The sequence below is a fragment of the Coregonus lavaretus genome, assembly GCF_964263955.1.
Source record: "Coregonus lavaretus genome assembly, chromosome: 7".
NCBI classification, from domain to species: Eukaryota; Metazoa; Chordata; class Actinopteri; order Salmoniformes; family Salmonidae; genus Coregonus; species Coregonus lavaretus.
Genome location: NC_139994.1, coordinates 31,079,451 through 31,106,206, shown reverse-complemented (window position 1 = coordinate 31,106,206; position 26,756 = coordinate 31,079,451). Strand labels below are relative to the sequence as shown.

Here is a 26,756-nt window from a genome sequence, read left to right as displayed (position 1 = left end):
TCTGAATACTTTCCAAATGCACTGTATACAGACATAGCACTACATTTACATTACAATTTAGCCATTCAGCAGACGCTCCCTTGGAGAGCGACCCACAGCTAGTGCATTCATCTTAAGATGGCCAGGCGAGACAACCACGTATCACTTTCGTATCCCAACCATGTATCACATACATAATACAATAAGAGAGATTGAATTGACAGAGAGCGAGAGAGAGAGAGAGAGAGAGTATCGTGTTTGTTCATGAATGCTTGATACCCAGGAATAGGCTACATAACTTCGTGAAAATAACTTTGGTGAGGACAGTTTGCATTACCTTAATGTCTTTGTTGTTTGTTGCCATTTTTGTTTGCCCAATACAAACATCTGGAGATTTACAGGTCAACTCATTGACATCATTGCCAACTAAATGTCCCTGGATTTAAGTCTCCACCAGCTGGCATTCAATTGAACTGCCTCAATGGTGTGTGCAGGTGTTTTTTTGTTGGGTTTGTGAGCAAGTGCAGTGCGTACACAAGTGTGTGTATGCATGTGTGTACGGCCCCCAAGGGTGTGTTGACATTCAAAGCGTGGCATCTCTTGAGAGCCACATCAAAAACTCACTGCCACAGACCAGACATGAGTAACACACACAAGCACGTAAGGACTTTGAGACCTGGTCCCTGTCACACTCCTGCGACACGTTTATGTCACAAAGACAGACACATAAATCCTCTTTCTCTTCCAACATGTAGTAAGCAATCCAACAAATACACTTCTATTACACTCATCCACTAACACCAAACAAATCCCCTTGTTCAGTGTTTTTTGTCATGAATCTTGTTCTGGAGGCAGCTCTGCAGTGGTCACAGCCACAAACCTAACTAACCTTAACCCCAACCTTAACCACACTGCTAACCCTAATGCCTAACCCTAACCTTAAATTACAATATAGCCAATTTGGACTTTAGAGCTGGCCTATCTAAGGGGACATTTCTCAGTTCTGCCTCCAGGACAAGACTCATGACAATAAACGTCAACCTGCTGTTCATACACACTCAGACACAAGACGCCCATCTCGTGTCTTCCCTTGCTTTCCTCTTCCGTTTATCTACCTATCAACATTTATACTCAGACCAGGGTGTCGTTTTTCTGCACTTAAAATAATACCACACTTCAGACAAATAAATAAACAAATACACAGAGAGAGAATGAGAAAATAACAACACCTATTCATTGACTGTGCCCTGCCCTGTCTGAATGGTGATGACATCACATCCTGTTGGGAGCAGTATCGACCTCAGCGGGACAGACTCATGTCACAGATAGAACAATGATTTATGCTGCGCTCAATTGCTTGTCGGAACTCTGAAATTTCCGACTTGCTAAATGGTTGTAGTTACACACGTGCCACGTTCAACCAGTGTGCAAGCAGGACATTTCTGAATTTCCTAGTTCCGACTAGCACATGAACGCGTCATTAGTTATAAAAAATCTTTGCCCATGTCAGTTTGTGAAACCCGGTAGTCACTAGTTACCACAGCTACAAAGTCATAAACCCCGCCTATTTCTGCAAATGATCTTCTTAAAATCTGATTTTAAACCTAACCCTAACCAAAGTGCTAACCTTATGCCTAGCCTCAAATTAAGACCAAAAAGCAAATGTTTGTTTTCATTATTTTTTTTACGATAGAGACCATTTTTACTTTGTGGCTGTGGTAACTAGTGGACACCGTCAAACACGAGAGGGGAACATGATTTTACTTTCACTTCGGGCATCCTGTCACTGAGTCATGCAGGGTGTGGAGTAGTGGTACGGACAGACAGGTGGACAAACTAAGAAAGCAAAACAGCGGACGGCGACTGCTTGAAGAGACATAAGAACACATTTAGACACTCTGCCATGGCTTTTAAGTACCCGGCAGCTCGGAGAGATGAGAGTAAGGTCGGTGTCAAATTCCAACAGCGCTTTCAGCTTCAAATCTCTCTCGCCCATTCTTAAAGTGGCAGGCGCAGCGCACAAGAAGGAAGATATTGCAGGATGAGGGAGCAAAAAAGAGCAGGCCTTCACTGTGTGCAAAACCAGTGTGGCTGAGCTGAGTAACCCTGAAATAAGTCGTCCAATGTGGCGTAAAATTTATACAGCAGAAGGGTCATAAGATTACATCTAGAATCATTAAATGAAACAATAACAAAGTGGTGTTTTGGTAAAAATGAGAAATTTAACCACTATAATTAATAGACCTGTATGGATGCGGACTGACCATCCATGATATAAACAATTATAGTTTAAACTATGTTTTGAGGCTATACCGTGTTTGTTTAAATGTACGTTGTTAATTAAACATTGGAGTAAAACAAGCTTGTATTTTGGGTTCTGATGGGGTACCACAGTTGACTAAGCTCATGAGGCATTTATAAGTTATATTTTTCAAGAATCAATGGGTATATATATATATATATATACAGTGGAGAGAACAAGTATTTGATACACTGCCGATTTTGCAGGTTTTCCTACTTACAAAGCATGTAGAGGTCTGTAATTTTTATCATAGGTACACTTCAACTGTGAGAGACGGAATCTAAAACAAAAATCCAGAAAATCACATTGTATGATTTTTAAGTAATTAATTTGCATTTTATTGCATGACATAAGTATTTGATACATCAGAAAAGCAGAACTTAATATTTGGTACAGAAACCTTTGTTTGCAATTACAGAGATCATACATTTCCTGTAGGTCTTGACCAGGTTTGCACACACTGCAGCAGGGATTTTGGCCCACTCCTCCATACAGACCTTCTCCAGATCCTTCAGGTTTCGGGGCTGTCGCTGGGCAATACGGACTTTCAGCTCCCTCCAAAGATTTTCTATTGGGTTCAGGTCTGGAGACTGGCTAGGCCACTCCAGGACCTTGAGATGCTTCTTACGGAGCCACTCCTTAGTTGCCCTGGCTGTGTGTTTCGGGTCGTTGTCATGCTGGAAGACCCAGCCACGACCCATTTTCAATGCTCTTACTGAGGGAAGGAGGTTGTTGGCCAAGATCTCGCGATACATGGCCCCATCCATCCTCCCCTCAATACGGTGCAGTCGTCCTGTCCCCTTTGCAGAAAAGCATCCCCAAAGAATGATGTTTCCACCTCCATGCTTCACGGTTGGGATGGTGTTCTTGGGGTTGTACTCATCCTTCTTCTTCCTCCAAACACGGCGAGTGGAGTTTAGACCAAAAAGCTCAATTTTTGTCTCATCAGACATTTACATTTACATTTTAGTCATTTAGCAGACGCTCTTATCCAGAGCGACTTACATGAGCAATTAGGGTTAAGTGCCTTGCTTAAGGGCACATCGACAGATTTTTCACCTAGTCAGCTCGGGGATTAGAACCAGCGACCTTTCGGTTACTGGCACAACGTTCTTACCCACTAAGCTACCTGTCGCCCAGACCACATGACCTTCTCCCATTCCTCCTCTGGATCATCCAGATGGTCATTGGCAAACTTCAGACGGGCCTGGACATGCGCTGGCTTGATGAGGGGGACCTTGCGTGCGCTGCAGGATTTTAATCCATGACGGCGTAATGTGTTACTAAGGGTTTTCTTTGAGACTGTGGTCCCAACTCTCTTCAGGTCATTGACCAGGTCCTGCCGTGTAGTTCTGGGCTGATCTCTCACCTTCCTCATGATCATTGATGCCCCACGAGGTGAGATCTTGCATAGAGCCCCAGACCGAGAGTGATTGACCGTCATCTTGAACTTCTTCCATTTTCTAATAATTGCGCCAACAGTTGTTGCCTTCTCACCAAGCTGCTTGCCTATTGTCCTGTAGCCCATCCCAGCCTTGTGCAGGTCTACAATTGTATCCCTGATGTCCTTACACAGCTCTCTGGTCTTGGCCATTGTGGAAAGGTTAGAGTCTGTTTGATTGAGTGTGTGGACAGGTGTCTTTTATACAGGTAACGAGTTCAAACAGGTGCAGTTAATACAGGTAATGAGTGGAGAACAGGAGGGCTTCTTAAAGAAAAACTAACAGGTCTGTGATAGCCGGAATTCTTACTGGTTGGTAGGTGATCAAATACTTACGTCATGCAATAAAATGCAAACTAATTACTTAAAAATCATACAATGTGATTTTCTGGATTTTTGTTTTAGATTCCGTCTCTCACAGTTGAAGTGTACCTATGATAAAAATTACAGACCTCTACATGCTTTGTAAGTAGGAAAACCTGCAAAATCAGTAGTGTATCAAATACTTGTTCTCCCCACTGTATATATATATATATATATATATATATATATATATATATATATATATATAATGGATGTAGCAACTAATGATTATATATTTAAGACTGTTGCTTTAATTGTGTCTTTAGCCAGAGGCATGTACACATGCTGTAGGCCATAAATCAGTCAGTTTTTTTCTTTTTTAACTGGAATCCACTGGAAATTGCCACATCATAGCCCATTAATTAAATGTAATATAAGGTGATTTACTGACATTCTGTAGAACTCAGCTGTCGAACAGACAGGTGAGGTTGTGACGCATCCTTTTCAAACAATGTGTGTTTTTTAGTGTGTTGTAATATTTAAGTGTCGTATTTCTATCCTGAAGGTGGATGACTACCATGGGGTTAAGATATGTGACCCTTATGCCTGGTTGGAAGATCCTGACAGTGAAGAAACAAAGGTGATTGTGATGCATTATGGAAAATACACAATAACAAGGGATGTATTGCAAAATTATAGTTGTAACCTATTCCTGAACTCTGACATGTGTGCATGTGTTTTCCCAGGCCTTTGTGGAGGAGCAGAATAAGCTGACCATGCCATTCCTGGAGCAGTGTGCAGTCAGGCCTCAGTTTCACCAGCGGCTAACTGAGCTCTATGACTACCCCAAATACAGCTGCCCCTACAAGAGAGGAAACAGGTAGGAACTAAAAAATACAGCTGCCCCTACAAGAGAAGAAACCGGTTAGGAACTAAACTACAGCTGCCCCTGCAAGAACAGGTTAGGAATCAGTTGATGAGCTGAATCAACAGATTCAGTGCTGGGCTGGAACAAAAGCCTGCATACTATTATTTCTGTTTCCCAAGAAAATACACTCACACTCCTAATTGATCATTAGAAAATCCTTTTGCAATTATGTTAGCACAGCTGAAAACTGTTGTACTGATTAAAGAAGCAATAAAGACTTATTGAGACTAGTTGAGTATCTGGAGTATCAGAAATTGTGGGTTCGATTACAAGAATTACTGTTCTTGTTCTGAGAAAGAAGGCTATTCCATGCGAGAAATTGCCAAGAAACTGAAGATCTCGTACAACGCTGTGTACTACTCCCTTCACAGAACAGCGCAAACTGGCTCTAACCAGAAGTGGAGTGGGAGGCCCCGGTGCACAACTGAGCAAGAGGACAAATACATGAGTGTCTAGTTTGAGAAACAGATGCCTCACATGTCCTCAACTGGCAGCTTCATTAAATAGTACCCGCAAAACATCAGTCTTAACATCAACAGTGAAGAGGCGACTCCGGGATGCTGACCTTCTAGGCAGAGTTGCAAAGAACAAGCCATATCTCAGACTGGCCAATAAAAATTAAAGATTAAGATGGGTAAAATAAGACATTTCTAAGTGACCCCAAACTTTTGAACGGTAGTGTATGTTACATACAGGTTATTCCACTGGTTGTTATACACTTTATAAAGAGTACATATGTGTGTCTGATGCTCTCCATGGTGTAACAGGCATTTCCTCTGTCTGTAGGTATTTCTACTTCCATAACCAGGGCCTGCAGAACCAGGATGCGCTCTATGTGCAGGACTCTCTGGATGGACCGGCCACAGTCTTCTTTGACCCAAACACACTGTCTGAGGATGGGACTGTAGCTTTGAAGAGTGAGCTCCTGATTACTGTAATACACACAAACACACCGTAACTTTGTCTGTCTCAACCTGAGCCCTCACAACTCCTCCCCCTATCTTATCAAGCCATTTACATTCTTCCTCTGTTATTAGATTTGATTGCTGTGACAACGGTGGAGTATATTGCTAAAACACAAAAACATCAATGATAGGCCTACATTATACACTTGCCTCTCTCTACTTCCCCTTCCTCTCTCCTTCCAGTGGGGCGTCTATCGGAGGAGTGTGAGTACTTTGCATACGGCCTGAGCTCCAGTGGCTCCGACTGGGTGACAGTGCACTTCCTGAAGGCTGATGACCTCATGAAGCTGCCTGATGTCCTGGACAGGGTGAAGTTCAGCTGCCTGGCCTGGACCCACGATGCTCGCGGGGTGTTTTATAACTGCTACCCCCGGCAGGACGGGAAGGCTGATGGTGAGACACACAGGCACACAAACATACACACAAACATACACAAACACATACAGTGCCTTCGGAAAGTATTCAGACCCCTTGACATTTTCCACATTTTGTTACGTTACAGCCTTATTCTAAAATTGATTAAATTGTTTTTTCCCCCCTCGTCAATCTAAACACAATACCCCATAATGACGAAGCAAAAACAGGTTTTTAGAAATGTCACATTTACATAAGTATTCAGACCCTTTACTCAGTACTTTGTTGAACACCTTTGTCAGCGATTACAGCATCGAGTCTTCTTGGGCATGACGCTACAAGCTTGGCACACCTGTATTTGGGGAGTTTCTCAATCTCATCTCTGCAGATCCTCTCAAGCTCTGTCAGGTTGGATGGGGAGCGTTGCTGCACAGCTATTTTCAGGTCTCTTCAGAGATGTTAGATCGGGTTCAAGTCCGGGCTCTGGCAGGGCCACTCAAGGACATTCAGAGACTTGTCCCGAAGCCACTCCTGCGTTGTCTTGGCTGTGTGCTTAGGGTCGTTGTCCTGTTAGAAGGTGAACCTTCGCCCCAGTCAGAGGTTCTGAGTGCTGTGGAGCAGGTTTTCATCCAGGATCTCTCTGTACTTTGCTCCGTTCATCTTTGCCTCGATCCTGACTAGTCTCCCAGTTCCTGCCACCGAAACACATCCCCACAGCATGATGCTGCCACCACCATGCTTCACCGTAGGGATGGTGCCAGGTTTCCTCCAGACGTGACACTTGGCATTCAGACCAAAGAGTTCAATCTTGGTTTCATCAGACCAGAGAATCTTGTTTCTCATGGTCTGAGAGTCTTTAGGTGCCTTTTGGCAAACTCCAAGCGGGCTGTCATGTGCCTTTTTACTGAGGAGTGGCTTCCGCCTGGCCACTCTACCATAAAGGCCTGATTGGTGGAATGCTGCAGAGATGGTTGTCCTTCTGGAAGGTTCTCCCATCTCCACAGAGGAACTCTAGAGCTCTGTCAGAGTGACCATCGGGTTCTTGGTCACCTCCCTGACCAAGGCCCTTCTCCCCCGATTGCTCAGTTTGGCCGGGCAGCCAGCTCTAGGTAGAGTCTTGGTGGTTCCAAACTTCTTCCATTTAAGAATGATGGAGGCCACTGTGTTCTTGGGGACCTTCAATGCCGCAGAAATGTTTTGGTACCCTTCCCCAGATTTGTGCCTCGACACAATCCTGTCTCGGAGCTCTACTGAGAATTCCATCGACCTCATGGCTTGGTTTTTGCTCTGACATGCACTGTCAACTGTGGGACCTTATATAGACAGGTGTGTGCCTTTCCAAATCATGTCCAATCAATTGAATTTACCACGGATGGACTCCAATCAAGTTGTAGAAACATCTCAAGGATGATCAATGGGAACAGGAAGCACTTGAGCTCAATTTCGAGTCTCATAGCAAAGGATCTGAATACTTATGTAAATAAGCTATCTGTTTTTTACTTTTAATACATTTGGAAAAAAATCTACAAATCTGTTTTTGCTTTGTCATTATGGGGTATTGTCTGTAGATTGCTGAGGAATTGTTTTTATTTAATCCATTTTAGAATAAGGCTGTAACGTAACAAAATGTGGAAAAAGTCAAGGGGTCTGAATACTTTCCGTATACAGTACAAAATAGTGTACAAGTGCACAGACACATTGAAAAACACACACACACTATTATACAAGCACATACGCACAGAAGTGAAGATACAGTGCATTGCAAAAGTATTCATCCCCCTTGGTGTTTTTCCAATTTTGTTGCATTATAACCTGTAATTTAAATGGATTTTTATTTGGATTTCATGTAATGGACATACACAAAATAGTCCAAATTGGTGAAGTGAAATGAAAAAAATTGTTTCAAAAGTATTCACCTCCTTGGCATTTTTCCTATTTTGTTGCCTTACAACCTCGAATTAAAATTATTTTTTTGGGGGGGTTTGTATCATTTGATTTACACAACATACCTACCACTTTGAAGATGCAAAATATGTGTTATTGTGAAACAATAACTATTCACCCCCCCCCCCCCCCCCCCCAAAGTCAATACTTTGTAGAGCCACCTTTTGCAGCAATTACAGCTGCAAGTCTCTTGGGGTATGTCTCTCTAAGCTTGGCACATCTAGCCACTGGGATTTTTGCCCATTCTTCAAGGCAAAACTGCTCCAGGTCCTTCAAGTTATAATATAATATGCCATTTAGCAGACGCTTTTATCCAAAGCGACTTACAGTCGTGCGTGCATACATTTTTGTGTATGGGTGGTCCCGGGGATCGAACCCACTACCTTGGCGTTACAAGCGCCGTGCTCTACCAGCTGAGCTACAGAGGACCAAGTTGGATGGGTTCCGCTGGTGTACAGCAATCTTTAAGTCATACCACAGATTCTCAATTGGATTGAGGTCTGGGCTTTGACTAGGCCATTCCAAGATATTTAAATGTTTCCCCTTAAACCATTCAAGTGTTGCTTTAGCAGATTGTCCTGCTGGAAGGTGAACCTCCATCCCAGTCTCAAATCTCTAGAAGACTGAAACAGGTTTCCCTCAAGAATTTCCCTGTATTTAGCGCCATCCATCATTCCTTCAATTCTGACCAGTTTCCCAGTCCCTGCCGATGGAAAAACATCCCCACAGCATGATGCTGCCACCACCATGCTTCACTGTGGGGATGGTGTTCTCGGGGTAATTAGAGGTGTTGGGTTTGCGCCAGACATAGCGTTTTCCTTGATGGCCAAAAAGCTCAATTTTAGTCTCATCTGACCAGAGTACCTTCTTCCATATGTTTGGGGAGTCTCCCACATGCCTTTTGGCGAACACCAAATGTGTTTGCTTATTTTTTTCTTTAAGCAATGGCTTTTTTCTGGCCACTCTTCCGTAACGCCCAGCTCTGTGGAGTGTATCGCTTAAAGTGGTCCTATGGACAGATACTCCAATCTCTGCTGTGGAGCTTTGCAGCTCCTTCCGGGTTATCTTTGGTCTCTTTGTTGCCTCTCTGATTAATGCCCTCCTTGCCTGGTCCGTGAGTTTTGGTGGGCGGCCCTCTCTTGGCAGGTTTGTTGTGGTGCCATTTTCTTTCCATTTTCTAATAATGGATTTAATGGTGCTCCGTGGGATGTTCAAAGTTTCAGATATTTTTTTATAACCCAACCCTGATCTGTACTTCTCCACCACTTTGTCCCTGACCTGTTTGGAGAGGTCCTTGGTCTTCATGGTGCCGCTTGCTTGGTGGTGCCCCTTGCTTAGTGGTGTTGCAGATTCTGGGGCATTTCAGAACTGGTGTATATATATACTGAGATCATGTGACAGATCATGTGACACTTAGATTGCACACAGGTGGACTTTATTTAACTAATTATGTGACTTCTGAAGGTAATTGGTTGCACCAGATCTTATTTAGGGGCTTCATAGCGAAGGGGGTGAAAACATTTGCACGCACCACTTTTCCGTTATTTATTTTTTTGAATTATTTGAAATAAGTTATTTTTTTCACTCCACTTCACCAATTTGGACAATTTTGTGTATGTCCATTACATGAAATCCCAATAAGAATCCATTTAAATTACAGGTTGTAATGCAACAAAATAGGAAAAACGCCAAGGGGGATGAATACCCTTGCAAGGGACTGTATAATAAAGCATTACATGCATAATCGCATTTGCTGTCACTTTCGAGAATAGTGTTTTCCCGCTAATTGATTGCATTTTGGAACATTTGCGCTTATAGCCTACTGCCGTGTGCGCATTGCTGCGCACATAATGTGAAAAAATAGCCTAATAGTTTATCAATATTTTAAGCTAAACGATCAGCCTCATTGCTTTTAAAAGGTTTTTTGATGCGAGGGGTTGTATTTGGGATCTATCGCAACTGTCCCAGAGTATGTTTGGATTTTCTTTCTTTCTTGCACAGAAGGACAAGTTGACCAATAGAATAGGTCAACCTTTGTACTATGGGGGATAGTAGATTGACATAGGCTAGTGCTTTCGCTGTTCGTTAGGCCTACTCATCTTGTTGGCTGACGAAAAGTAGGCTATAAGCGCAAACTGTATGGACAGTTGTAATATATTCAATATGCACCTCGGAATTCGATGAGGGACGCGCGCAGTTGCGTCCCCGATGTGTCTGTCTTCATTCACTTGTAGCCTACTTCTTAGCTGAAATGCCTATGAGAAGGACCCGTTCATGTGACGGGCATTTGCTACATCTGAGAGAGCCATGTGAGTGAGAGGTGCTTCGGAGCACGGCAGCCTGGAGAAGGGAATTATAATTAGCCTATTATATTCAACCCAAGGGCACAAAGGCCACTTTGGCCGCAAAAGGCATGGATTTTTTAGGGGGCATTACGGTCACACAAGGGGGATGCCGCTGGGATATTAGAGGCCTGGTGAGAATATTATCAAGTGCTTGTCAAAGTGTGAATGAGAGACTGATGAAGTGTGTGCAGCTTGTGACTTTTTTCAAATCATCATTAGAGTCCCATCATGCAGCCTTAGAATGTATTAAACATCAAAACATATAGCCCAACGTTTGTATCACAACTAAAGTTACATAAATAACTCTAAATTAAGCACATAGGAGGACCAGTTTCTTTCTTAACTGCTCAACACGGAATAGTCACATGTGCGCACTTCCTTTGAAATCGTTTGGAGAAAATATCCTTTCTATTTTATTAAGCTATGTTCAATTGTATTCTTCATACTATAAAATAATAAAAAATAACGCCACGGAATTCTAAGCAAGTCTTGTCTGCTAAATAAACTAGTGTAGCCCACAGCCATATGGCATAGCCATATCAGGGCCTAACATAAGGACGACTCAAAGTATGCTATTCTGTTCTTCTGAAATAAAAATCATGTTTCGTTAGACCTGTCTAAAATAAATCATTGATTTATTGTGATGGTGTAGGCTATAATAAATGCATGTATTATACTTTTTTTAAATGTAGATGTTCCAAAGGTCTGCATCAGTGGCTTGTAGGCTGTGCGTGGAAGCAAGGAGATGCTAAACATGTTTATGCTAATTAACGGTCAATTACCATGAGACCAGCAGTTATTTGTTTGACCAATCACTGGCTCCCAAAATTTCATGACCACCATAGCCCTAGTTCCGACATCCGGTTTTCAGTGGAAAAGGAAGCTAGGTTCAATTAGATGTATCCCTGAAAACCGAATGCATCCGGTTGTTGCAACTCCGCTAAAGGTGCTGTTACCCAATCAGCTTTCTGCATTGCTCCACACAGGCACAGAGACCACATCCAACCTCAACCAGAAACTCTACTACCATGTGATCGGCACCAACCAATCAGAGGACATCCTGGTGGCTGAGTTCCCTGACAATCCAAAATGGCACAGTGGAGTAACGGTGGGCTTAGAAGAGAGAATGCTTTTTCCATTCCATTTCCCACCTGTTGTACACCACATTCTCCATATGAATCTACTGCTATCACTCTGTCAATCTCTCTTTATGTCTCATCTCCCTCACTTTTGTCTCTCTCCTCCACCTTGTTTGCATCTCTTTCTCAATCCCAGATCTGTCTTCTCTTTCTATCTTATGATCTCAATTTGTAAGTAAAGACTCGCATTGCTAATGCAGGCATAGCGTCAGCTAGTACTCAAGCATCAGATCATTTTTGTATTTTCTTTCTCAATCATATGCTCTGTCCCCCTATCTCACAATCTGTCTCTCTCTCACTCTCATGCCTGCACTATCTCTGTCTCTCTCTCTCTCTCTAGGTGTCAGATGACGGCAGGTATGCAGTGTTGGACATCACAGAGGGCTGTGAGCCAGTCAACCAGCTGTGGTACTGTGACCTGCAGAAGCTGCCCAATGGCATCACAGGTCTGTCCCTACCATCTTAATCAGACCCTGAATACCTGACATCATAGGAACTCCCAATACTAGTTCTTATTGTCCTGTACAGATGCGGTCAAATATTTTTGCACCCTTGCTTCAAAGTAAAAAAATGGCCTGGACTAAATTATTCAAATTTAAATTTAAATGAATGTGGTTGGAGGCAAGTGATTCTAGTTGACTGGTAATGTATCTCTAACCACATTCTGCTCCATTGCACTCCATTGTATATTGCAAGCGTGCCAATATATACTGAACAAAAATATAAACGCAACATGCAACAATTTCAAAGTTCCTATAAGGAAATAAATAAATTAGGCCCTAATCTATGGATTTGGGGAGCCTGGCCCAGCCAATCAGAATGAGTTTTTCCCCACAAAAGGGCTTTATTGCAGACAGTAATACTCCTAAGCTTTTTGTGCGTATGGAACATTTCTGGGCCTTTTTATTTCAGCTCATGAAACATGGGACCAACAATTTACATGTTGCGTTTATATTTTTGTTCAGTATTTGACTGCATCTGTACCCATAGGCCTGCTGCCCTGGGTGAAGCTGGTGGCTAACTTTGAGGCGCAGTACTCCTACATCACCAACGAGGGCAGTGTGTTCACTTTCCGCACCAACCTGGATGCCCCTCGCTACTGCCTGATCAACATTGACCTGGAGAAACCAGACAAGGACCACTGGAGGACCCTCCTACCCCAGCACGACAAGGACGTCCTGGGTAAGAGAAACTTGAGCAGTGGTCTCAAACATGTTTTCACTTTGTCATTATGGGGTATTGTGTGTAGACAGGTGAGAAAAAATCATATTAAATAAATTTGGAATTCAGGCTATAACACAACAAAATGTGGAATAAGTAAAGGGGTATGAATACTTTCTGAAGGCACTGTAAGCATTGTCCAGGAACTTTGTCTCATGAATTACGTTTTGACATCCACCACACCTGCAAGAGGTTTGCGACGTAGCAAGCTTCTAGGTCATAAGATACCTATCCAGGCTTGGTAAGATCTGGCACGCATCTTCAATCTAGTCGGGCAGGAACAGTTCATATGAAAGTGCATCACTTTTCACGTGATGTCTACCCCTTTGACATACCACAAGGATGTTCTTCACCAAAACATATTGCTACCATATTGACTGATATCATTAGAGCAGTGGTGTTTCATCTGCCTATAAGGGCTGTATTTTAACAAAGCTAACGCAATGGTAAATCTTAGTGCTGGCAGTAGCGTTATAGGTTTGGGGGTGAGTCCAAAATATTTGTGCTATTTTCACAACCGAAATGATGGACACATTAGCTGGCAGTGGTGCGAAAAGGCTGGGTTTTGATGAATAAACAAGTTGTGTCGAGGCTTGGCCAATCAGAACGTGCTCCATGGCTAAATATGTGGTTGCTTTAGGTTGTGTATTTATGGTATTTTATATATATATCATCATCTCCAATTCGAATGTTAGTCTGTTATAGCCTAGTTCGTTAAATAGCCAGCCCCATATTTGCTAAATACGATGAATATATTTGTAGTCCACATTGTTCTAATTGCATTGCTTTAATATGGAAATACATTCTTAAACATAGGTTATAGCATTTGCACTGATATAGGGACTAGGCCTACTGTAAATTGCAGTCTGGACATGGACATGCCAAACGTAGTCAATAAGCAAGATTCAATTCACTAGGCTATTGATAAGGCCTAAAAAGACAGTGTATAATTCTAAACAAATTCTAATAAAAACGAAACGACAACTTGTTTTAAATAGGCTATGTCTAAATACATTTACAGGCACCATAATTGCTCCCCGTGGGCGTATAATACAGACAAGGCAACAGATCATGAAGGGTTTTACACACATCCAAACTTTTCACAGGAGCTGGATAAAGATCCAATATAAAGAGAAAGGGGGTACGTCCATTCACCATTATACTGCTCGCAAATGTAATGTTTTATAAACATCATGGAACCATCTTACAGTTAATATTTGCACTTCTCCAGAAACAGCAGACGAAATTGCATTGGATTCGAGCCATGTACGTTCTCACCATAAACCCATGGATGGTGAATGTTTCTAATAAGTATGGTTTTTAATCAAATTAAGTGAAAAACAATCAATCCGTTTTTTTTTTTTAAACCAACAACAATATTTCTAAATAGGATCAGATCAGAAGGATGATGTCATAAATCTCTTCTCTCGTTCCACGGCACTGTGTGCACATGTAGGCCTAAATGTCTTTACACATAACATTTGCACGTCTATACAAAATACTAGGTTCCTGTCAATTGTATCGTTTCCTAAGTGCGAGGCAGAGTCTCAAAAGAATCTGCTGTTGATATGGCATTATAGAATGACTGAATAGTTTGGAGGAGCTTGTCTTTGGTAATCGGACGAGTGGTGCTCTTTGAAAATAGGGATGGATAGCCTACTTGATCAAGCGAAATGCAGGTATGTGAATTGTGAATAATGAAAAAGCATGAGGGCAAAAACCTCAAAAATATTTCAGTATACCTGCCTCCTTCACTCATGCTGCCAAACATGCCCTCGTTAAACTGACTATCCTACCGATCCTTGACTTCGGCGATGTCATTTACAAAATAGCCTCCAACACTCTACTCAACAAATTGGATGTAGTCTATCACAGTGCCATCCGTTTTGTCACCAAAGCCCCATATACTACCCACCACTGTGACCTGTACGCTCTTGTTGGCTGGCCCTCACTACATATTCGTCGCCAAACCCACTGGCTCCAGGTCATCTATAAATCACTTCTAGGCAAATCCCCACCTTATCTTAGCTCATTGGTCCCGTCTCCTGAGTGGCGCAGTGGTCTAAGGCACTGCATCGCAGTGCTAGCTGTGCCACTAGAGATCCTGGTTCGAATCCAGGCTCTGTCGTAGCCGGCCACGACCGGGAGACCCATGGGGCGGCGCACAATTGGCCCAGCGTCGTGCATGGTAGGGGAGGGAATGGCCGGCAGGGATGTAGAGCATGGCGTTTGCAACGCCAGGGTTGTGGGTTCAATTCCCACGGGGGGCCAGTATGAAAAATAAAAAGATAATGTAAGTCGCTCTGGATAAGAGCGTCTGCTAAATGACTAAAATGTAAAAATGTAAAATGGTCCCCCTAGCAACACCCACCCGTAGTATGCGCTCCAGCAGGTATATCTCACTGGTCATCCCCAAAGCCAACACCTCCTTTGGCCGCCATTCCTTCCAGTTCTCTGCTGCCAATGACTGGAATGAACTGTAAAAATCTCTGAAGCTGGAGACTGTTATCTCCCTCACTAACTTTAAGCATCAGTTGTCAGAGCACCTTACTGATCACTGCACCTGTACACAGCCCATCTGAAATTAGCCCACCCAACTACCTCATCCCCATATTGTTATTTATTTTGCTCATTTGCACCCCAGTATCTCTATTTGCACATCATCTCTTGCACATCTATCATTCCAGTGTTAATACCAAATTGTAATTATTTTGCACTATGGCCTATTTATTGCCTTACCGCCATAACTTGCTACATTTGCACACACTGTATATACATTTTCTGTTGTATTTTTGACTTTATGTTTTGTTTACCCCATATGTAACTCTGTGTTGTTTTTTATCGCACTGCTTTGCTTTATCTTGGCCAGGTCGCAGTTGTAAATGAGAACTTGTTCTCAACTGGTTTACCTGGTTAAATAAAGGTGAAATAAAAATAAAATATTTAAAAAAAGACAATTTAAAACCTTTGTTCATAGGCTACTTTTGGCTAATGGTTAGGATAAAAAGACACCTATGCGAAGCTGCTAAACCAGCCTTGGGTAATGTCATGGCTGGATAGGCTGCGCTCCCGCTCACGCGCAACAGTTTCCCGTTGGTAACAAGAATGGTCCACCTTCCAAAGGACATCCAGCCAACAGCAGGCCAGTGGTCGAAAACGGGTCATTGATGAAATAGGACAAAGGAGGCTGACACGAATTGTGCAGAGCAACAGACGGGCTACAGTTAGTCAACTGACAGTCCAGTACAACATTGGTGCCCAAAGACCCATAAAAGAATGCATGACTCGTCGTACTTTGACACGAATGGGGTATGGCAGCCGACGACCTTACAGAGTTCCACTTCTTTCAGCAGTGGGCTAAGGAACAAAAACACTGGAGAATTGGAAAAACATTGCCTGGTCTGAAGAATCCCGGTTCCTGCTGATGGGAGGACTAGGGTATGAAGAAAACCATGAGTACATGCATCCATCATGCCACGTGTCAACATTGCAAGCTGGTGGTGGTGGTGTGATAGTGTGGGGTGGGTTTTCATAGCATACATTGGGTCCCTTGATAAAAGTGGAGCAACATTTGAATGCCACAGGATATCTGAACATCAATGCCAATCAGGTGCATCCATTCATGGCAGCAGTGAATTAATTTTTTCAGCAGGATAATGCCCCATGCCACAAGGCTAGGATTATCCAGGAATGGTTCCAAGAACATGACAGTGAATTCAGCTTACTGCAGTGGCCTGCCCAGTCACCAGATCTCAATCCAATTGAGCATCTGTGGGATGAGATGGAATGAGCTATTCAGAGTAGAGATCCACTGCCAACTAAATTGACACAACTGTGGGAAGCATTGGAGTCAACATGGGCCAGCGTCCCTGTGGAATCTTGTAGAGTCCATGCCCCGACGAATTGAGGATGTTCTGAGGGCAAAAGGGTGTGCAACTCAATCAACTCAATATTAGGAAGATGTTCCTAATGTTTTGTACACTCAGTGTATATGTCAGGTTGTTGGTGCATTATTCCTTTATTATAATCCAAGACCAGTTTCATTATTTAGCTGAAAATGGTTCAAGTTTTAAACAGAAATAAATGACCTGCTGATATGCTCATAAAGAACCCAATTAGCCTACATTGTAAGCATTTTCTCTGTGTTCCTATAGGCTCTGTGGCCTGTGTGAACCAGCGCCACCTGCTGGTCAACTATGTCCATGATGTGAAGGACATCCTGCAGCTGTATGAGCTGTCCACTGGTGGTCTGGTCAGAGATCTGCCTCTGGACGTGGGCACTGTGGTGGGCCTCAGCTGTAAGAAGAAACACTCCGACTTCTTCTACAAGTTCACCTCCTTCACCACGCCAGGTACTGTACTGTCTCGCAGGGGATACTCCAATTTATTTTGTGGTGTTAGATATATGAAAATGATATGTAATTTATTTAACCTATGAACGAGTCTGAAGTGTTTATGCCTCCTTTTGTGTATTTTCACTTAATTATGATTAATTATGGATTATATCCTCACTATTACTATGGAGTGACAACTAACATTCAACACAAAGGAAGACTTAACATTGAATACTACTGTTGGGTACCCTCCCTGCCAACTTTCTCTTTATCTCTAACTTTTGACCTCCTTATGTCGTGTCCCTCCCAGGTGTGATCTACCACTGTGACTTGAGCCAGGCGTCTCCAGATCCCACAGTGTTCAGACAGGTGGAGGTGAAGGGTATTCAACCAGAGGACTATGACACCAACCAGGCATGACAACAGCAGATTCAACTATTTACAGGAACAACTTATAGTATCTTGACAATCTCAGTATGACAACATTGCTGTGTGTTTCAGGTGTTTTACCCCAGTAAGGATGGAACTAAAATCCCCATGTTTCTGGTGCACGCCCGGGGCCTAAAGAAGGATGGATCACATCCTGTCTTCCTGTATGGATATGGAGGCTTTGAGCACTCCATCCAACCATACTACAAGTTAGTATCACAATGCATGAATCTCCAGTGGAACATTATGTATCTTTCCCCTCCAGGAATTCAGTCTATAATTCATCCAAATAACCTGTATTCTGTGTCAGTGTGATTTGATTGACACCTGTCTGCTCTGTGTCTCTCTGTGTGTGTCAGTGTTCCATACCTGCTTTTTGTCAAACACCTGGGGGGAATCCTGGCTGTAGCCAACATCAGAGGAGGAGGGGAGTATGGACAGACCTGGCACAAAGGTACTGTATCTTCACCACCTAAAGACACATAGAAATAGCTTGATTTAACCTAAAACTACGGGCTGTGATTCGCTAGTCTATTTTACTAGCACAGCTTTTCACTATTTTGCCTTCACCTTTCATCCTTGGGTGGAGCTAATGAGATGAGCAGGAAACTACTGTAGATATGACTATTGAGATCCAGCCCCAGTCTATCTCTGTAGCTCAGTTGGTAGAGCATGGCGGCGCTTTGGCAATTGCAACGGCAGGATAGTGTGTTTGATTCCCGGGACCACCTGCACGTAAAATGTATGGATGCTTTGCATGCTTTGGTTAAAAATGTCTGCTAAATGGCCATTATTATTATTATTATATTATCTATAGACTATGGCTGTATCCTGTCGAGTTGAATTCCTGTCTCTGTCTAGGTGGTACGCTGGGGAACAAGCAGAATTGCTTTGATGACTTCCAGTGTGCAGCAGAGTATCTGATCCAAGAGAACTACACCACAGCCAGCCGTATAGCCATCAACGGAGCCTCCAATGGGGGACTGCTCGTGGGTATGGAGAGGGGATGGGGAAGTGTGTGTGTGTGTGTGTGTGTGTGTGTGCACACGCATGTGTTTTAAGACAATATTTCTAAATTGTCTCCTAGTTCGATCAGTCATAACTGCATTATCTATTTTCATTTTTTTATATCTTCAGTATAATTGTTAATGTAAAATCCATCAAATAGTAGTTAGCTACTTGGCTTCAATTAATTCAGTGATTACACAGCACATTAAACAGTAGTTAGCTACATGATTTGGAAAGACTGCCAACCATATGGCATTGTACAAACCCAACTAAAGTGTACTTCCCTATTTTAAGTGGCCATTATGAAAGATTGGATGTTGCTGTAGTGTATGTGTGTGTGCTTGTCAAAGAGTGAGTTGGGTATGTTTTAAAAAGTAGAATTACGCATTTAACAAGTGTAAGATAGGTCTCTTTCACTCACAACACACCTAGAATCTCACTGCCGATAGGTACTTATCACAGTGGGAGCCCGTTCCTTCTCTTGCTAGAACAAAAGCAGTACATGCTGTGTGCCAAACAACACTGCTGCCACCTTCTGGTTTGGAGTATTTTAACTAGGTTGAGTGGCTGATGACTTCCAAGGTCTTGGCTGTGTGGACACAAAAGAGATTGACTAAGACACTGTTCAGAGGTGCTAAGTACTGTTGGCAGGTAAATGTTTGACAATCCTACCGGTGTGTCTGAGATGTAACTCTCTCACTCACACACACCCAGCGGCATGTGTGAACCAACGTCCGGACCTGTTTGGCTATGCTGTGGCAGAAGTTGGGGTGATGGACATGCTCAAGTTCCACAAGTTCACCATCGGCCACGCCTGGACCACTGACTACGGCTGTGCAGACCACCTTGAGCAGTTCAAATGGCTCTTTGAGTATGTCTGGCATACTCAATCTCACACACACACTCACTAAACATACATCAAATACTGAACATGACCACAAACGCATTGGACGCAGCATTGTAGCTCTGCACATGCACTTCGTAATTTGTACAATAAATATTTGGTAGAACTAAATTCTCTCCCCTCTCACTCTCAGGTACTCCCCTCTTCACAACCTCCCCCCTGCCCCTCAAGCTGGCGCTGTCTACCCTGCCATGCTCCTACTGACTGCCGACCATGACGACCGGGTGGTGCCCCTCCACACCCTGAAGTACTGTGCCACACTGCAGCACGGTGTGGGCAGCAGCTCCGGGCAGCGCCAGCCTCTCATGGTCAGGGTGGACACCCGCAGCGGGCATGGAGCGGGCAAGCCTACTGCTAAGGCCATCCTGGAGGATACACACATCTTTTCCTTCATCGCTCAGACACTGGGGCTGAGCTGGAGAGAGTGAGGGAGGGAGGAGGATTAGGGGGAGGAGAAAATGGGAGTGAAGAGATAAAGGAAAGGAGGAGTAGCAGGGGAGATTAGCAGAGACAGAGGAGGAGGTTAGGAGAGAGGAATGGGGGGAGGGAATTCTAAGGAGTGGAGTGAGGATGAGAGAAGAGTAACTTGCACTGGGAAAACAGGTGGTGTTTGACAAACTAATACTGTACTGTATAGAGCCCCACAATGGGCTTGTCATAATACCCATAAAACCTAGCAGTCAAACAGGGAAATGGTTCCAATTGTTTTTCCACCATTCATTTTTCCCATAGGGGATTTTAGAAACACTTAAAATAAGGGCTGTGTTTTGTGTAGGTTTACCCTGGACTGATGTTTTGATAACTTTTATCAATATATTCACTTTATTTTAAACACAAACTTTGCAACAATGCAGATATTTTGTATAAATAAAATTGTATTTCAACCATTGTTTTGCCAATTGTACATAATTTCTCACTTTTTCCTGTAATGGAACTTTTTTTGTGGGTAAGATTGCTTCCACTTATTTCTCTAGGATGCACTTGTCCTCTATACCCAGTAGGTGGCAGTATGTTACAGTGGAATAGCTTTATGGATCTTCAGTTCCTGACTGCAGCCTTTTAGCTGTCAGCCAGACTGCCCTGGTTTCCAATACAATGATAAACAGTCCTCACCGATGACAGTCTTATCAAATACCTACCCTATTCAGACAAAAATATGCACAAAATGTATACCTTGGCTTTCTCCATTGTGCCATCCACAATAGCCTGAAAGCGTTTTGCTTTTTGAAATGGACACATTTCAAGGTCTTTCAGCTTATTAGTTGTAAATGGGTTTAACAAGCGAAGTGTTGCAATTCAAGATGTATTCTACTGAGTTTATACAAGTGCTCTCTTTGTATTGAAGCACAAGGCAAAATGAAAAACAGTGCTTTCATTCATTGCGTTATATGGGGGTTCATTCAGTCGTGCTCTATTCATCTATTCAGTCTTGAAATTGAGGCATCTTTCAACTTGTTTTATAATCTCAACTACAAATTGCAACTCCAATCCTACCACACTGCAATAGCAAGCTTAAGTGCGGCAGGTAGCCTAGCGGTTAAGAGCGGGCCAGTAACCGAAAGGTCGCTGGTTTGAATCCCCAAGCTGACTAGGTGAAAATTCTGCCAATGTGCCCTTGAGCAAGGCACTTTACACATTGCTCCTGTAAGTCGCTCTGGATAAGAGCGTCTGCTAAAATGCAAGGTTTCTGTCCTTTCTTGACTTTGTTTATGCAGAGAACAGAGGTGAGCCATGTAACCCTAGCTAGCAGGAAGTGGCAAGCTGTCGCACTGCTGGCTCTGTAACTCGCCCTCCGACCTTCAGGGACATGCAACGCCTCCAATTAGGCCTTATTAAGGCTGACAAGCTCATTAGCATCTCTTAGGGGAGGGTATAGGGGGTCAGATGGGGTACCGCCCTGGGCTCTGACAGGTATGGGTCTGCACCCCTCCAATATGTCCCCCTATAATATGTCACAAGCCCACTACACCCCCCCCCCCCCCCCTCTCATCTCATTTGTATCCAATCTAAGCTCCCGATCATCGCCTCTCACTCTGCAAACTGTGTTCCAGGGGTAGAATCTAATTCAGCAGCGTGACAGATGTTGTGGCCAGTGGCGCGTGCAGTTCAGCTCCCTCGTTAGCACATTGAGTGGCACACCTGTTTTACTTATCACATTTCTACTTTCCCACTGAATTGATTTTTTAGGGAGGATAGAAAATTGCCATTTTGCACGCATGGCCAGGTTTTCAGTAAGCGCACATAGGCGGCGGTTTGGTGACAGGTGCTGAATGGATGGGAAGGGTTTGGAGGTCATACAGTGACCCTGCTACATAAATCATCTAGAGAGACACTGAATCAGAGGGTGGGGACTAGGGTGGGGTGGAACTCATCAGACAGGGGATTCAGAAATACAGGATGCAATTCAGCTATTGGCACTGTAGCACATGTAGTAGAGAAAGAGATTGACTATGGCTAAATTAGGTTTAATTTAACCTGAGTATATAGCAAATAATCTTGATGTGGAATCTACCTGTTGTGATCAGAGCTTATACACATTCAGCTATTCCTCTATATATTTTGCTCATTCCTTATTCCTTAAATCTTTCATAATTAAAGCACACATCTGAAACATCAGCGCTACGTATTCCTCAACACACCTTATTCACCCCAAAACTGTTGGAAACACTGCCTAATTGAGCCCCTAGACCTGGGAAATGGCCAAATTTGTGCCGAGATTAATGGTCCTGGCATGGCTTTTTCGCCTAGCCAAATTAATTCTCTGGTGTGTCGTGCGCCCCTACAAACCCCATCCGTCAAAGGCTCCCTAATCGATTTATTCACAGACTCCCCATCTGCCACCACTGCGCCTCTCACTCAGTTCAGCTGGGGCCAGGGTCATGGCCCCGGTGGTGTTTCGTTGTTTTTACCAAGGTGTATTGTAAGACAAGGAAATAAACATTTCCTTTTCATGTTGTGTAGTTTTGCGTCTAAGGGTTGAGTTGGGGTGACGGATAGGGCAAAAGACACATGGCGATGGTAGAGGGTGGTAGGGTGGCCCAAATTTGACAGTCTGGGCACGCGCTTGTCTGGCGGCTGGTGGGGGCCTAATAGCGTTTTCATGGGCGGCCCCTCTGTCACAAAGGAATCCTAGCGACAGGCTGAGGGGAACATCTGCTGCCAAAAAGAATCCTCTGAATTCAGCCCTGCAAATAACCAGCCACTCCACCCAGAGACAGGAGGTAAAGGCTTTGGTGATTTCACAGTGATGTGTAAAGTTATATAGTGCTGAGTGTATCTACCAAGCTCAGGTATCCATGAAATGTTTTCACAACTTTTTAAAGGAAAAAGTAGACAACGAAAACAAAAGTTTAATAGACTTTGTTAGCCAACTGTATTTTACACATAATTTGCCAATTTTTAAAACGTTTAAAGCTTTTGAATGTGGCCCCGTATGCTTGAATATCAGGGTAGGGTTTGTCTTTATGCATAAAGCAGAACAAGTTTATGCCATGCCTGCCGCTGTTTTCTGTCTATGAACAATTAAGCATCAAGGGCACAAAGTTACACTTCCCCAAACAGAAAGAAAAACAACCTCCCTGCAAGGTGCTCTGATGTTAAAAATACTAATACCTTTACATTCCTATGCTGGCCCAGGTCTCTGCAGGTGAAAACAAGCTTTTCCTATTTGGTTAAAGAATATGAGTTGCAAACACCAGCAGAGCAACACAGCGCTCTTTTCTCATTACAACCCATTGAAAAAAGAGTGTCTATATAATGGTAGTGGAGCAGCAACCAGGATTGCCCTCCAATAAATAATTAGAGCCTCTTATACAAAACCACACAATCTACCAGAGAGCCCTAGTCTCCTCCAAGGGCCACAATTGATGTTTTGTTTACGAGGGCCTCTTTATAAAGCAGTACTTCAATAAAGTATATCATCCTATTTGTGGGACTAATATGGCCCAATACGATCCTCAATTACATATAAATGACACAGCAAATTGGAAAATTAGGAGGGGAGGGAAGGGTAATTTTCTCCCAAACAGGGCAAAACCAATTCATTAGGAGGGTGGAGACAAGGGGCAGGGTTACTGTCGTCTGTTGAAAAGCAGACTTTGCGCTTGGACACCTTCATATAGTCTCATTGAAGACAGACTGCTTTCTTTTCACTAGTTATAGTTCACAATATATTGCCTATAAGATAGTAACTGAGAAATTATAGTTCTGTAAATGTATGCAGTGTAATTAGCAATTGAAATAGTGCATGAAACAGATTATGAGGAAAGCCTATTGGGAGTCTGGACGGCAGGTCCTTGGAATTGACAGTAGGCTACACGGACTGATCTTTGTGTGTAGACTATTCAATAAAACATCAGTGTAGCCTATGTTTAAGTATGTGTTAACTTTCTCTATATTCTCTGGATATATAAACTGAAGACAGGAGGATGAACGTGGTGATTAAGGGGCACCTTGGCACCCTTTATCTTTCTACACTTCATTCCACTCCAAGCTATCCCTGCAGTGTCAAATATTATCATCTTGGCTGTGACAATATCTTCTTAATGTCCTTCTACAGGGAGGTGATTATAGACCTTATCTGTGCTTTGGATCGTCTGACACACACCTGTCTCTCCTGGCTTCACTGCAGTGGATGGGTCTCAGCAGATAACTGATATAGAACTACAATGCTGTAGCACTGCTTTCAGCTGTATGTATGTGTATTTAAATCAAAGTGGGTATTATACTGAGGAAAACATACTGTATTTATGTTGTGGAAATATAGTATCTGACAATTGACTGTTTAGTCAAGAAACCTTACCCCTTGGACTGAAATAATACATTAGCTAGGGGTTTCAACTGAATATAGTAGTTGATTGTATGCTGCATGGGAGAGAGAGGTTCAGAACAGAATGTGGTAAACAACAGAACTACACTCCCACTCATCCACACACACACACACACTCATCCACACACACACACACACACACACACACACACACACACACAGGTGGCTGCAGACAGTCCATCAGCGGGGCTGTCTGTGTTCTTGGTGCAGAACACCAGAACAGAACTGTGTGTACAGAAGTGCTGACCTCGCTGTAAGGAACGCCAACGGAAAACCTGTTTCACTGTCATGCATCAGAGAGCTGTCAACCTTGAGACCCCTGTGCCCGATTGGTCAGCCAGAAGACGTGAAAAGTGTCTTTAAGTGCCTCCGTCTTCACCCCTATGCTGCCTGACCAATCCTCCAGAAAACAACTACACATCATGTGTTGCATACTTCTACCACTACAACCACATCCTTTTCACATGATTGATAGCAGTCGTATACTGTTCCCATGGGCGGATTGGCCGTCTGGCAATTCTGGCAAATGCTAGAAGGACCGGACAATCCTTTATTGGGGTGGGCTGGTCAATTTTTTTTTTTTTGTAAAATTATTGGGAGGCAGCTAAGGGAAATGTTTGTTGATGAGTTATTTTCTCTGCTCATACAGGAGTAATAAAGGCCTAGTGCACTAATTTGGTGCAGAATAACCTTCTCACACGTACCAACAAACAGGTGGTCCCTGCAGCGTACGCTCAAACCGGTGTGATTAGAACGCTTATTTAGAACGTCCAGTTTCGATTGACGCAACAGTTAGCACTTGAGCTAGCCACACAATTTTTTCACAGAAACATTTTGCACAAACACAGTCCTTACAAAGTTATGTCTTGAATGTGACCAGTTTATTTTTGGATGCAATGTTCAGACATTCACAGGAGTAGCGACAGCATACACAATCATCCAAACCGAAAAATGTAGGCTACATTAGTCCTAGCGCTGAGGAAAGATTGACGTAACACAAACGGTCATATTTAGATAACTCTCGGCTGACAGAAACCACAATATGAATTAGCTAATAGCAATTACTATTTATAATTCATCACATCACGGGTGAGCTCAATGTTGATCGAAATAATTGAATAAAACACTTTCTAGAAATTTAAAGTAATCTGACGATGGGTAGTTTGTGTGCGCCGCCATGTTTGTTTTTTCGCCTCAACCAAAGATAATAAGAGGAGACAAGATGAGTTTGGTCTGTTTGCAGTATGCATGTTGAAGGGGGTGTGTCGTCTATGATCATTCACTTCCCTTCATTCACTTCCGGAAGTTTACTTGAAAGATGATGAAAACCATTCGTTCACCTCATTACATCTTTGGTCTGACAGATGTTTACGTGACACCCAGAATGCATTGTATAATGTCATCAAACATGGCACCACACATAGCTGGCAAATAGCTTAGTATTAGCTCATTATAATCAGTACAACCTTCAAACAAGTATTTTACGCACATCATAGGTGTCCATTACAATCTATGCAATAATCGGAATGCATTATTTGTCACCAGTACTTGAAACGTGAATAAAACTGTAAATACATTATGCTCCATACATACAGTACCAGTCAAAAGTTTGGACACACCTACTCATTCAAGGAATATTCTTTATTTTTACAATTTTTTACATTGTAGAATAATAGTGAAGACATCAAAACTATTAAATAACACATATGGAATCAGGTAGTAACCAAAAAAGTGTTTTTTATATTTGAGATTCTTCAAATAGCCACCCTTTGCCTTGATGACAGCTTTGCACACTCTTGTCATTCTCTCAACCAGCTTCATGAGGTAGTCACCTGGAATGCAATTAAATTAACAGGTGTGCCTTCTTAAAAGTTAATTTGTGGAATTTCTTAATTAATGCGTTTGAGCCAATCAGTTGTGTTGTGACAAGGTAGGGGGGTATACAGAGATAGACCTATTTGGTAAAGGACCAAGTCCATATTATGGCAAGAACAGCTCAAATAAGCAAAGAAAAAAGAAAAGACAGTCCATCATTACTTTAAGACATGAAGGTCAGTCAATTCGGAACATTTCAAGAACTTTGAAAGTATCTTCAAGTGCAGTCGCAAAGCCAATCAAGCGCTATGATGAAACTGGCTCTCATGAGGACCGCCACAGGAATGGAAGAACCAGAGTGTCACGACTTCCTCCGAAGCTGCCTCCTCTCCTTGTTCGGGCATGCTTCGGCGTTTGTCGTCACCGGCCTTCTAGCCACTGCCGCTCCATATCTCATCATTCCATTTGTTTTGTCTTGTCTATTACACACACCTGGTTCATATCCCCTCATTAGTAC

General features: G+C 42.9%; 1 protein-coding gene across 5 annotated transcripts in view; it reads left to right on the top strand.

Moving 5' to 3' along the window:
* LOC311131978 (prolyl endopeptidase-like) overlaps window positions 1-20,484 on the top strand; it is a 71,319-nt gene extending 50,835 nt beyond the window's left edge. For 4 of the 5 annotated variants that reach the window (XM_084165125.1, XM_084165127.1, XM_084165126.1 and 1 more), the window contains 14 exons: window positions 4,591-4,665; window positions 4,772-4,905; window positions 5,740-5,870; window positions 6,102-6,311; window positions 11,548-11,669; window positions 12,041-12,146; window positions 12,691-12,882; window positions 17,076-17,273; window positions 17,566-17,669; window positions 17,757-17,893; window positions 18,044-18,138; window positions 18,546-18,677; window positions 19,407-19,563; window positions 19,730-20,484. In XM_084165125.1, the coding sequence (XP_084021251.1) occupies window positions 4,802-4,905; window positions 5,740-5,870; window positions 6,102-6,311; window positions 11,548-11,669; window positions 12,041-12,146; window positions 12,691-12,882; window positions 17,076-17,273; window positions 17,566-17,669; window positions 17,757-17,893; window positions 18,044-18,138; window positions 18,546-18,677; window positions 19,407-19,563; window positions 19,730-20,024 (1,983 nt within the window). In that variant the 5' untranslated portion in view covers window positions 4,591-4,665; window positions 4,772-4,801 and the 3' untranslated portion in view covers window positions 20,025-20,484. Of the gene's footprint in view, window positions 1-1,744; window positions 1,925-4,590; window positions 4,666-4,771; window positions 4,906-5,739; window positions 5,871-6,101; window positions 6,312-11,547; window positions 11,670-12,040; window positions 12,147-12,690; window positions 12,883-17,075; window positions 17,274-17,565; window positions 17,670-17,756; window positions 17,894-18,043; window positions 18,139-18,545; window positions 18,678-19,406; window positions 19,564-19,729 lie in introns of those variants that run through there. The other variant, XM_084165123.1, reaches the window with a different exon arrangement.
* The last annotated feature ends 6,272 nt before the right edge of the window (window positions 20,485-26,756 follow it).